This window comes from Ochlerotatus camptorhynchus, unplaced genomic scaffold, assembly GCF_037179485.1.
Source record: "Ochlerotatus camptorhynchus isolate MF236.1 unplaced genomic scaffold, CSIRO-AGI_Acam_v1.1 ptg000291l, whole genome shotgun sequence".
Taxonomy (NCBI): domain Eukaryota; kingdom Metazoa; phylum Arthropoda; class Insecta; order Diptera; family Culicidae; genus Ochlerotatus; species Ochlerotatus camptorhynchus.
The window spans coordinates 1,616,679-1,630,066 of NW_027040780.1; the positions used below are offsets into that span (position 1 = coordinate 1,616,679).

The window sequence follows — 13,388 nt, forward strand, 5'->3', positions numbered from 1 at the left end:
GCACCTTACGATCCAAAAGAACATGTTGTTGATGTCTGGTACCTACCAAGTTCACCTTCGTACGAAACAATACATACTAGGCAGGACAGATTTCAAGTTTCTCCCTCGGATGACTCACCCGAACGTTACCAGAAACCGTGCTGTCAAGCAGCTGCCTTGACTCATTGATAAAGTATGATCCCATCACCAATCACGTAGTATGTGGGAAAACTGAATAAAAGAACGAACGCTGCTAACTTTATTGTGATTTAGTCATTTAGTGCTTTAAGATAAAACCGAACGAATGGATATTGTACATACTTAGATAGTAGCGTTAACATGTAGGAACAAACAAGCGCAATTGTGAGCTCGAAAGAAACGAATAAAAACTTAAATAAAAGTATTGTTTAAAACTCCTGTTGGCTGCTTTAAATCCGACGAAAGAAATCCACCTCTTTTCGGTTCTTGGGTCAACTCTAATTCGCTTCTGTTGCTTCGGGCCAAACAACCATATCCAGTGGAAAATCGTGCTCATCGGTTGGTAGCTGATCCTCGGGAACGATTTGTTCACGGAAGGCGATCCCTACGAGGTAGGTTTTTCGGACTGCGGCTCCACTGGATGACGATGAGTTTGGAAACTTTGCAAAGTATTCACGGAGAAAACGATCGTAATAGCCACCACCGTGTCCCAGGCGATGACCGCTGCGAGTGAATCCCACTCCTGGTAGAATGATCAGGTCCAGTCCTGGAATGGAAACATTTTGGATGACACTATTTTCGTCAGATTCAAAGGTGGATGATGACATTATGGCGTTGTGAAGTTGGTTTGGCATCAGTGGGGGGAAATATCGAGAAATTTCACCGCACGGTCAATGAGAGTAACTCAAAATTGGGTCAACATTTCCAAAAGTGTGGTTTCTCAGTGAATGAGTAAAATTTAAACGATCTTCCCTGGAAAACATTCTTAACTTAAATATGAAGAAAATCGAGAGATATTTCACACAGTCTATTTGTATACTTCTGGAATGAGTAAAAACTTGGTTGAATTTCGTCATATTCAAGCAGTTTTTTTTTTCGGAAAAGTGAGGACATTTAATTACTCACTGAGATTTTTTTAACGTTTTCCTCTAGGTAAAGTGTATGTAGGTAAAGTATAAAAACAAATCCAAATGAGTCACCAGAATCACAGTATTGAGTTATTATGTTAATGATTCGATTTTGTCATGTAATTCGATTGAAACTCTACTCGAAAGCAGTGTAGCTGGAGTATAAGAAAAGGGCGGCACCGGTGGTGTAGTGATAAGCGTGATTACCTCTCACTCCAGCAGGATAAATCTAAACGAAGAATTTGATAATTTAAGAATTTAGAAGTCCAAGAATTTTAGAATTTTAGAGCCATAGAATTTTAAAATTTTTGTACTTTAGAATGTTAGAATTAAAGAAGTTTAGAATCTTAGAACAAAATAAAATATTTACTACTTTCGCCAGTGCCTCAAGATGTTTCATTCGGAAACGGCGAATGGTCTGATAATGTATATCAAATGAGTTGGATGCCTTCGTGTGATTATCTTCTATTATTGCTTCCACAATCATACTCGCATTTCTATTAGATATTCCAGTTCTTTCGAATGCTGCTGCAACATTCGGAGGTGATGTGAATTTTTTAACTGCGGTACCTGTAAGTACAGACTAAAGGGGAGAACGAACGTCTGATGGACAATTAGAAACATAATGTCCTGGTGTCTTTGAGAAAGTTATTGGGCAGATGACCAACCATCCTCTGGCAAAATCTAACTTCGCCCTTGCATTAGAGCACCAGCTGGTCCTGCAAGAAAACCGGAACAACCGTAAAAGTGGTCGATTTATAAAAATGATCTTAGAGCTTTGTGGTTTTTTCGAAAGCACTTCTGGATGACTCATAGAATGAATACGGACTTGCGACCAGAAAATTAACACTGGAGGCCACTGAGGACCTCTCGGATTATCCGAATAGACATGGAGCAGACAATTATGCGGATAGATCAATCCAGTGGATAGAAATTAACGGAGTTCTTGATACCCAAACCTCCCTGGGACCTCCCTTAGCTCAGTCGGTAAAGGCACAGTTACAAAGCAAGACCATGCTGGAGGTGGCTGGGTTCGATTCCCGGTTCGGTCTAGAAATTTTTCGGGTTGGAAAATTTCTCGACTTCCCTGGGCATAGAAATATGATTGGACTTGCCACACAATTATTTTAAAGCAAAAATGGTACAGGCATCGAAAGCTCTCAATTAAAATCTGTGGAAGTGCATCTAGAACACTAAGTTGAGAGCACACAATAAGCTAATATGCCATACGCAATAAGCTTGAAATGCGAGGAAGAAGAAGAAGATGATACCCAAAGGACATCAATGATCGATTCCCGGCCTATAAACGTCGTTTCTGAAATGCCCATATCATGGTGTATTTAACCCTTTTTTATGAACCAGTATGAAGTAATCACCATCTTGGATTATAAAATGGCGTCAATCATTGATTTCTGACCTATAAGGTATTTAGCATTTTTTTCACAAACCGGAGGTCGCCATATTTGATTCCAAAATGGCGTCAATAACCGTTTTTTAGCCTCTACAGGTCGTCCCCGTTCCGGAAATATCCACATTTAGGAGTATTTTACACTTTTCAACATACCGGAAGTTGCCATCTTCCGAAAGTTCACCTCATGATCACTAGGGTCCTTTTTCTGGTCACAAGTCCGAATTCTTTGTATTGAGTCCTTTATATGTGCTTTCTAAAAAAAAAAACGCTAAGTTCTTTTAAGAGTTTACCACGTAAGCTACAAATCAACATCGACATGAATCCGATAATCGTTGTTCATTTGTCAACTTGTCACTCCCAACATATTTTACCCATTTTTGGGTAGGTTCAGTTTTGACAGATCTGGGTGGATTCTACCCAAATTTGGGTAGTTTAAAAATAGCGTGTGTCTTGAAGAAAGGGTTTTAGTGTTGTCTGAAAGTTGTGTTTCTGAGAAAACGACCCAGACAACCAGATTGCACGTATATTCAAAGTTGTTTTCGTGATATACATACATATATACAAACAAACAATTCGTATAGAATGCAAAAAAATGGCTTATACGTACAGCAGTGGAGGCCATTAACGTGCATATTTTCGTTTAATTTCAAACGAGTTGATTTAACATCATATACGATTTAATCTGTAATAACAAATTCATTTTGAAAAGTCTTACGATGTAATCCGATTTAAATTGTGATACAGTACGACGGAAAAATGAGTCATCGCATATAAGTCGGAAATTTGCATTCTATACGATTTAACTGAAACATAATGCGAGGTATGCCATTCTTATATGCGATTTTAACTTAAACTGTAGCAATTTACGATACTGTCTGTACATTGCTATACGACTTCTGGTTGTCTGGGGAAAGAGTGGACCATATTGTTAATACAATATTTTTGATTTGTGCCACACTACAGTTTTAGTTTGTTTAGGAAAGCACTAATCAGTCCGGACCTGTAAATTAGGGTACATACATTATTTTGAAAAAAAAAAAAATATTCGCAATACATAGGCCACCCCAGCAATCGGACAGCAAAGGACATCAAGGCCTTAGTTTGATTGGTGTGATATGTAGGGCCCCAAGTTTAATTTAAAATTCCAGTTTGATTCAAAATCACAAAATATGAGCCTGTGCAAAAAATGGTAAATATCGATGAAGTTGCGAAAATGGTTTGAAGTAATTAAGGATAATATCGCGAATTACTGTGACAAATTCTTGAATTTGTTACTATATATTTGGTTCAAGTTGTCAGAATGCTGTCTAAATTGAATATGTGGTTGCCATGACAACTGTTGTTATTCTGTTGAAATTGATGTTATCAGGCATTTATACAACTGTCAATTCAAGCGTTACTAACCATATAGACGTATCTGATTTTGTAAACAATCACTTCAATCGACGATTTGTGGCAACTGCTAGCTCACATACAGAAACTAACAACATCAGCTAGTAGGGGAAAGATTCCCCTAGGGGAAAAAAAAACTACAAGGAACAACCCTATAAGGTTGCACGCAATGGTGACGTAGGACTACGGTGTCTTACATAAGATATCTTATTTGGTACCTGCAGCAGGAGCTTCTTTTTTTGTGTAGGAATAGGAATTTGAGCGGGGTTCTCTCTGTTTTCACTCTTTTGCATGACGCGCTTGACATAGATGGCCCACAGCGACTCACGAAGCGCTACTGATCCCGATCAATAGCGGTACGGCTTCTTCCTCCTTCTATGGATGCTCATGTGGGCTGGAGCATTTCGTTGTGTACTGGAGAGCAATGTCAACGCCACGTGCCGAAAGCACTGCAGCTACTGCTGCTGATGCCGACGACCTGACACAACCACACACAGGGATTGAAACTGCATTCGATCTGCGGTTGTGGGCAGCCTTGATAACTAGCTGCTTGCAGGCAGCCTTTCGTTGTATACTGGAGAAGACCACCGGATGGAATTCAACTTTGAAATCTGTGTTAGGGAAATCGCTTTTCGCAGGCAATCGGTGATAATTTTAATTATCATAGTATAAAAGTTGCACATTCATGCATTTTTCAATAGTGACATTTTGAAAAATGATGAAGTCTTAAATTTTACAGATGCGTATTAGTATTTCTGATCGATTGGTGTTAAAATTATTGAAATTTGTCCAGGGGCAGCTGAGTTAATAACGTTCAAAATCTTTCATAATTTTGTTACATGTTCCATTTTCGGTTTTCACAAAGTGTATCCCGATATAGAAATCACAGACGTAGTCCTACGTCAAAACCCCTTCCCCCTAAAAGTGTGACATAATTAATGGACGATCCCCTACCAGATGATCGTGTTTGTTTGCGTGGGTAAGTTAGCAGTTACCACAAATCGACGTTTGAAGTGATTGTTTACAAAAGCAGATACGTCGATTTGAATAGTTACGCTTGAGTTTATACTTTTTGTCAGGGTGACCAATAGGATCGCAAATAGGTGAAATGGATGTAATGTCGGCCTAATTGCCCCTAATTTGGGCCCACGCATAAATTCAGTAATTGGCTAAATTTACAATAAAAATATCCATAAGATTTTTAGCGATAGGCCCAATCTTAGATCCATAGGCCCACATTAGAGCCAATTTCGCTACTGCAAATTTTGTTTATTTCAAATTAATCAGTTCAAGTACGTATATCCATCCAATTGGTTTTGTGCTTGGTCCTTTAGTTGTTTTAAATCTATAAACTCAAAACTCTTTAAATATTTCAGAGGTATATTTTTTTCACAAAAAATGTTATAAAATGTATTTAACAAAAGTTTGACCACAAGTTCTTGTTCTTCGATTTTTGTCCAGTTTTAACTGTTCATAGTTTTAAACATTCTAAAAATTTGCATTTTGTATAATTTTTTTTTAAACACTCAAAAATCGCCCAAATTGGGGAAATGGCTCTAATGTTGGCCTATGGATCTAAAATTGGACCCGTCCCTAAAAATCTGCCATTTATCAATTTTATCTAGATGAACGCGTCATTGGGATGGTACCAATGGATATTTTTGGTCGCTATTGAAAATTTAGTCGATTGCTGATTTTATGTATGAGCCCAAATTAGGGGCATTTATGCCGACATTACATGCCTTTCCCCTACCTTTTGAAATATTTTTAACATCCGTACTCGAAAATTAGTCGATCGATAACACAGGGATTTCATGAATCATGAAAAGATTAAACGTTTGAAAAGTCATTTTAGGCTTCGGGTTGTATTTAACTTGCTAAATGCGTCACGTTTCCTGTTGAAAAAAAAAGGTTTAGTTGATTGAATGTTTTGAGAAATATACAACATTGGAAGAAATCGGGAAAAACCTCAACTTACACTATCCAGCACAAGATGAACAATTTCTGTTCGACTAAACTAAAGTCTGGAACGTGCAAAAATTGGCCAACTTCAAATTGGTGTGTTTCTGTTAAAAATGCATAAATAACTTGAAATGCTGCATTAGGAAGTTGAGTGTATACACAATGGTTGCTTTGATGAGTTTTCACAGTTTGCTCTCCAGTTTTCAAAATGACGTCCAAGCAAGCGTGTCAAAATTTTGCTCGCGCAGCAAGAGAATTCGACGTTCTAACACGCCAAGTTGGCAAAATTGCTGGATGTGGCCAAATCGACCATTACAAACGTTTTAAAAGTGTTTGGGGAGCGTCTGTCGACCGCCAAGAAGCCTGGAAGCGACGGTAATCGTAATTCGGACGTGGCAGCGACGACGAAGAAGGTGGCGGTGAAATATAAGCGGAATCCTTACCTCTCCATCCAGGACGTCGCTGGCAAACTCAATGTCTCCCATACTACTGTGCAGCGGGTCAATAAACGAGCCGGGTTGTCGACGTTTAAGAAGGTGAAGGTGGCGAATCGAGATTACAAACAAAACACGTCGGCAAAGCAGCGGTCCCGAAAGTTGTATATGAATCTGCTCGCATTAGTTCATGGACGACGAAACTTATGTGAAGGCGGATTTCAAGCAGCTTCCGGGACAGGACTTTTATACTACACCAGGAAAAGGAAAGGTGGCTGAAATTTTCAAAACCATCAAACTATCGAAGCTCCCGAAAAAATATCTTGTTTGGCAGGCCATATGCACGTGTGGTCTAAAAAACTGCATTTTCATTACTACGAGAACCATCAATCAAGAGATCTACGTCCAGGAGTGTCTGGAAAAGCGGCTGCTGCCGTTCCTAAAGCAACATAATAGACCTGTGCTATTTATGGCCAGATTTGGCGAGCTGCCACTATGGGAAAAGGCAATCCAGTGGTACGATGCGTAAAACGTGGTTGTGGTACCCAAAGAACACAACCCTCTCAACAGCCCAGAACTCCACCCTATCGAACGGTATTGGACCTTGGTCAAACGGAATCTAAAAAAAAACTAATAAATCCATGGAAAACGAGCAGCAGTTTCAATCTAACTGGCGCTCGGCGGTGAATAAGGTCGATGAGACCACTGTGCAAGATTTAATGGAAGGGGTAAAGCGGAAGCTACGGCAGTTTGAATTTGGCAAACCAAAAGAATAAACGAACATTTTTTCCTTTAAATATACACGAAATGAAAATTAATTATTTTATTCATGTGTTTCACTCATACATTTTTGCCAAAACATCAGCCTTATACATTCCATAAGAAAAACCACATAGGTCCTATAAAAATGCATAACATGTATGTGTGACCGCTTATACATTTCATTTGACACATGATCTTCATTAACTTTTTGCAAGGCGTCTGCTTATTAGTTGACTTATACATTTTATGAATAAAAAGCAATAGAAATTTTCCGTAAGGTATAAGGAGATTTCTATCCGTGTATGAATTGAACTACCAAAAGAAAAATAAGAAGATTTTTGTGATATGAATTTTGACTGAAAGAAATTATTTTTTGTCGACCAATTTTTGCGCGTTCCAGTCTTTATGTGTTTGATTTTGGAAACACATAAATTTTGACTTCTTTGCTTTCTTAGGTATTAAAAATTTGCAAAGCTTCAAATTTATCCGAAAAATGTTAAATATATAAGCCAAAAAAGTAGTGTAAATTTCCGTTACTTTGATGCACATAAATGGAGCGTCATATATCATACAAGTTTAGATTATAGATCGTGTAAATTTATGAGAATTGTTATGCAAAATTCCATATATTGTATGCAACTGTCCACCTTTGTTTGCAACATTTCTTGCAAGCTGCTAGTTTACGTGAAAAGGAAGTTTACATGCATGAATGTTTGTATGCATGGATGTTTACATCGCCAGTAAAACTAAGATTTTTTTGCTGTGTAGAGTATGTGGTTTTCAATTGCAGAGCACAAGCAAACTAAAGATATTGCAAACGTGATGCCAAAATCAGACCTTTACGGTACTGATAATTATTCGTGTGATATCGACTAGGGTAAGTTACGAATTGTTGCTCACTTCACATTGTGTACTGGTAAGGATTTATCCGTGGCCATGATGTTTACAGATCATACAGCGTTCGAAAAATTCATGTAAATTTCTGGGAGATATAGCGCACATAAAATTAACGCTAGATTAGGCATAAATTTACGGTATATTTCGTGTAAATTTAAGCGCAATATCGCATAAATTAGCAATATTGTATGCAAGATTGTAAACGATTTCGCTGTTTATGCCAATTATAGCTCAAAATTAAACGAAGGGAGATTTTACGCGATAATTAAAATTCAGCATTTTTTTTTCTGTGTAGTAACATGTTCATCATTGATCAATTGCTAAATGATAAAACATGTTCTTTTTACATGAAGTTTTAGAAACATTGGGATTAAGGTTGTATTAAATATTGTTGGGATTGAATAAATGATTTCAGGTGAATTCTTAATTTTTCAGCTAATAATCTTCAGTTGCAAAATAAGGTATTACTAGCTAAAAATTCAATTGACTTAAGTAATGATTACAGGAAAATGTTATGCATTTCTGGAGTCCTTCTTGATTTGGTAATTTTGAGCTATACTTGGCATAAACAACGAAATCGTTTACAAGCTTGCATACAATATTGCTAATTTATGCGATATTGCGCTTAAATTTACACGAAATATCGTGTGAATTTACGTCAAATCTAGCGTTCATTTTATGTGCTATATATCTCGCAGAAATTTACATTTTTTTAAACGGTGTAGGAGTGCTACTATCGGCTGAAATAAGTATTGATTGCGTTTAAATACATTTTGCCTGCCGTGGTATACGTTCGAACGTGAGAATTTTAACGGTTTATCAAAGTATTATGATGATTACTCTGTCACGGTTTTTACGATTCTGACAAATTTGGTACGTACGACCATTGTCACCTCCATAGAAAATGAAGCAGAAATAAGGTAGCGGACCCAAATTTTTCCAGTGGATAGAGTATTTTGAGAAGAATTTCCTAGCTTTAAAATCTCAATTTTTTTACACTTGTTACATACGACCTATTTTAAAAGCACTCCAGATTTGATTAAAATATGTTAGATAAGAATATGAGTAAACAACAAGAATCTTCTGATCCATCACGGAACAAAATCTTCAGGCATTTTTATGAGCGTTACGATTACGAGACTACTTTATTAATGTGAAACACAAAACATAACGCATCAAATTATTTTGCCTAAGCGCAAGGCGCAATCAACGGCAGGTAGAACCATACTCTGTTTCATAGCCTATACTGCTATACGGTTGGTTGTTATTATTTACGAGACGGTTAGTCAAAGTCTGAAAATGAATATACAATTATTATCGGTCGCCGAATATTTAAATTAACCTATTCAAAATACATCTGATTTTTCAACTTAACTTTAAATATATCCTTCAGCTAGGAGTGCTATTTGAATTTAAGAATCATCATGATCACATCTTTTCCTATAGATGTTCAATATGTTTAGCAGTGCGAGAATAAAGGACAATTACACATGGAAAAAACTGCCACCCACCTGTTGCTAGACAATCCTCCCGTTTGCTGCTGTCAAAGTTCGGTTGTTTGATATTCCAGCTGGTCGTCGGAAGACTGTCGTAATCGGCCATATTGGTGATTTTCACCATCCGCATCGTGGTTCGGTTGTATGTTGGGACGAAAATCTGCAGAAGATGTGACAGGAAAATGCACGATGAATGGTAAATGGAGAAGCTTTACGGAGCAGAAATAAGCTTAATAACGATGGTAATGGTTGTTAGAATGGTTGTGGAACTCGAGCTGTGGGGAAGAATGGGTGCATTCCTAAAATTTCCCATTCCGAGCACGTAGGAAAAGTGGGGAATGTCTTAATCGAAGAAGACGATCACGAGTGCTGCGGTGGCAGTGGGAGACAAAGGATGGCGACCGATGATGAATGGTTTCACGGTCAAACAGGATGTCGTCATTTTGCTCGCTGTTTAGTGATGATTAATGACGGATAGAATGTTTTAAGGACGTCTCAATGGAGATTGGTTTGGGTAATATGTTAAAAGATTGGATGGGGTGGAATTAAAGTGCTAAAAATTCATATCAGACCTACCTCCTTGCGTTGGAGAAACATTTCTTGTAATAAAGTAACAGTGCTCACTTCCCGTTCGGTGCTTAGGTAGATGCTTATCCGTTTGCAGTTGTTGTAGAATGGTAGTTGGAATAGCTGTAAGATAAATTCAACAATGAGTGGAAATTATTTATTGATAGTTAATTCCGTACCTTTTTGGTAACAATTTCTGATTGGGAAGCTCTAGAGCTAACACTCATGGAGCCCAGGGCGGATTTGAGCTTTTGCCTCAGTGCCACCTTGGCTGGATTTTGCAGCTTGCTCATTTCTGAAAAAAAAACATGATTTCATATAGCGCGTTTTCACTTATTAAAAAATGATAATTATGATAAAAATGCGAGTTTCCGTCTAATCGTCTTGGAGCCGTCTTATTCCTTATGGTGCAAGTAATAAGTGCTCCGAAGACACCAAAAACGATTTGACGGAAACGTGCACTTTTATCATACTTTGTGCATTTTTGGGGGTATACAGTTTCAGATGCAATCAGGAAAACAAAAGTACTAGTAGTAACAACGATTGTGCAAAAGGAGAACAAACTGTTAACAAGGTATTGAAGATAGCTCGTCGGAATGTGAAAGGCTGCAGGGACCAACATAAAAGGGAAGAAATTGATGAAATATTGCAAGCAAACGATATTATGATTGCCGCATTACAGGAAGTAAATACCTTTAGGAGATTCCATTTGTACTCAACATTTCAATTGGAAGATAAGAAACAATCACATTAATAAAACTAGAGGTTTAGCCATAGTTGTTCCAAAGAATAAAGGAATTGAAATAAGGTAGAGAACTACTTCGGCCTAATCGCCCATTTTGGGCCTATCGAGCAGAAAATAACAAATAAATCCATGATTTCAGAGTCAACAAGTCAATTATGCACTTGTTACGATACTTTAGTTAATAAGCTACCGAACGAAGTCAATGAGAACGCGTGGTAAGAAGGTTTGCACCTATTATTCCCAAAAACAAAAGAAGCGTTCGGACCGAATAAATGTTTATCATCATCCGATAGGCCGAAGTGAATTCAGTGGCGTTTCAATGGCGTTTCAATGCGTTAGACCGAGTTTCGAATCCGTAGGCCGAGTTTGGCGTCAAGAAGCAGTGTTAGACTTATGACAATATCTCAACGATTGGTTTCTCTTTATTATTATTACGGTACGGTACGTACGGAAAGGCAAATAAATTTGGAAGCCATCAGTAATAATAACATTCCGTTTGGTGCTAAACTGCGCTAGATTAAGAAAGACTAAGTGCGGGTTGTGCTTCATATGCCGGAAATGGGGTAGTTAACCCTATTGCAGGTCAAGGAACAAACAACAGATTAGCAAAATTTAAATATGTTTGGCTCATTGTATTTCAAGAAAATGTGTTTTTTTTTTCGGGTGCTAGTTTTTCTAAAATAGCTCTAAAAACTTCGTACACACTCATCGAAATAAGTCCAATACTATGCAGATAACCTACAAATGGTTGATGACCCAGCAGTTCAAAAATAAGAAATCTATCATTATAAGTTGTGTTCGTACAACTGTTTTTTTCTGAAATGTACGGACAGCTGTACGCTCAATTTTGAGATACACTGTAAATCTGCGTCAAAAATTAAGAGCCGTACAATTAACTAAAACTGTTAGCTTGTGCTATTGAAAAAAAGTGCGCTCATGCAGAATGTGCTGATTTTCCACAACATTTTTTTTTAAAGTTTGAATGAAGTATAATATTGTTCCATTAGACTGATGCAAAATTTGAAATTTTTGCCATGGCAAGATTAAGCAACTGTATTGTGGGCAACACTGTATTCTGCAGTGTGACATAGTAGCCATGATTTTTGTCCTCTATTCTACGCGCCATAAACACCAATGTTGCCTGCTGAACAGTTGATTGAGCATAATCATAAGACATCAGTGACTTGAATCATTAATAATTTTTGTTCCTTACATTTGATCGAAAAGAGGTCTTTAACAAAGTTGTAGCTGAAAATTTTTTAAACAAGTTAAGCTATCATTTTCTAAAGTAGAGTGAACTGGTGAACTTTGAGATCGATATGAACCGAAATTATGGTTTCTCCATACTAATTCCCATATAAACTTCAAATGGTTTGTGCCAAGTCAGTTTCTCACTAAATGAGTTCAAAATTTGGGAGACTAATCAAGGCCCAATATGGAACCGTTTGACCAATGTGGAGCGGAAATTTCAAATTTTGCATCAGTCTATTGTTCCATGCTACTATCCAAAATGTTGTTTTGGTTTACATTGGTTTTGGAACTGTTTATAGCTAATTTCGAGTTCTCTTCGTGCTGTTTATGTGCTCTCCTACCCACATTGCGTGTTCCCTCTGGTCTCTTACTCTCGGCAAAATTGAGTGCAGGACACTACTTTATAACGCACAGGACAACGTTTTTTTCTTTCTTTGAGACGATCCCTGCTGAGTTCAATGAAAGAAAATTTCGAGTTGAATACCAAGGACATTTTGGGAGAACAATTAGAGAAAACTGTTGCAAATTCCTAAGATATTTTCAAAAGAATTCCAATAAATATCAGAATCCATTACAAGCAGCAAATTTCTGAAAGAATTCAATGCGATTTTTTTTTAAATGAGTTCTTTGGAAATTTAAAGGAGAATTTTTAGGAGAATTCAAATATGTTTCTGAGCAGAATTATGACTATTTAGAAGGGTTTGCTCAGAGGTTAGTTATGAATATTCCAAGGAAATATATTATTATTCTATAAATCTAGAGTTTTGGAGGCATGGCGATATGACTGTAAAGCTTCATTTAAATTACAAAGAAACGGGAAAAAGAGTTACATTATATGCTGCGTGTTCGGCGGGATGACGGTTTTTACGTTTCTATATTCCATTAATTTAAGTGATAACATGGACACACTTGATAACGAATGTTTTGAAGGTTGAATCACAGACAAACAGACATAACTCTTAGAAGAAAATTCTTTAAAAATATCGTCAAGCGTATTTTGCATGCACACTAGCACCCTCTATCATGCACATTCCAAAGCATTGTTTTGCAACCCTTGCATCCCTCGTTCATGCAATTTTTTCACTAATTGTTTTTCCCTTGTGCTTTGAATGCGTCAGCTGTGTTGAATAAAAACAAAACAGATGAAAGTCAGTGATGTCGGTTCTACAAAATTTTCCGGATAGTTCTATAGTATTGATTGCATTTTGCAGAAATACGGATCCGTAGGAGAAATTCATAGAAGCTCAGTCTTTTATAGGGATTTGTTTTGATTTGAATATTATCAGTTCCGCGAACTAATCACAGCAGCGCTGGTATCGGATCACTTTGACGTTTCTAAACATTCTATAGAGCTTATAAGCAACATTGTTTTCAGCGCGAAACTCG

General features: G+C 37.3%; 1 protein-coding gene across 1 annotated transcript; it reads right to left on the reverse strand.

Annotated features, from left to right (window-relative positions):
- Positions 1 to 215: 215 nt before the first annotated feature.
- Positions 216 to 10,301, reverse strand: Mthfs (methenyltetrahydrofolate synthetase). The gene is made up of 4 exons (XM_065228462.1): positions 10,186 to 10,301; positions 10,016 to 10,129; positions 9,455 to 9,599; positions 216 to 724 (listed from the first exon to the last, which is right to left on the reverse strand). Exons 1-4 carry the CDS (start codon positions 10,297 to 10,299, stop codon positions 456 to 458), a joined length of 642 nt encoding a protein of 213 aa, XP_065084534.1. The 5' UTR covers positions 10,300 to 10,301; the 3' UTR covers positions 216 to 455.
- Positions 10,302 to 13,388: the final 3,087 nt, after the last annotated feature.

What these genes read in the sequence shown, in the direction of transcription:
- Mthfs (XM_065228462.1), bottom strand. Translation starts at nt 10,299, where the DNA reads ATGAGCAAGCTGCAAAATCCAGCCAAGGTGGCACTGAGGCAAAAGCTC. An exon ending in TGTTTCTCCAACGCAAGGAG is followed by an intron (nt 9,600 to 10,015) that starts GTAGGTCTGATA and finishes CATCTTCTGCAG; the next exon opens with ATTTTCGTCCCAACATACAA. An exon ending in GGAGGATTGTCTAGCAACAG is followed by an intron (nt 725 to 9,454) that starts GTGGGTGGCAGT and finishes TTTCCATTCCAG; the next exon opens with GACTGGACCTGATCATTCTA.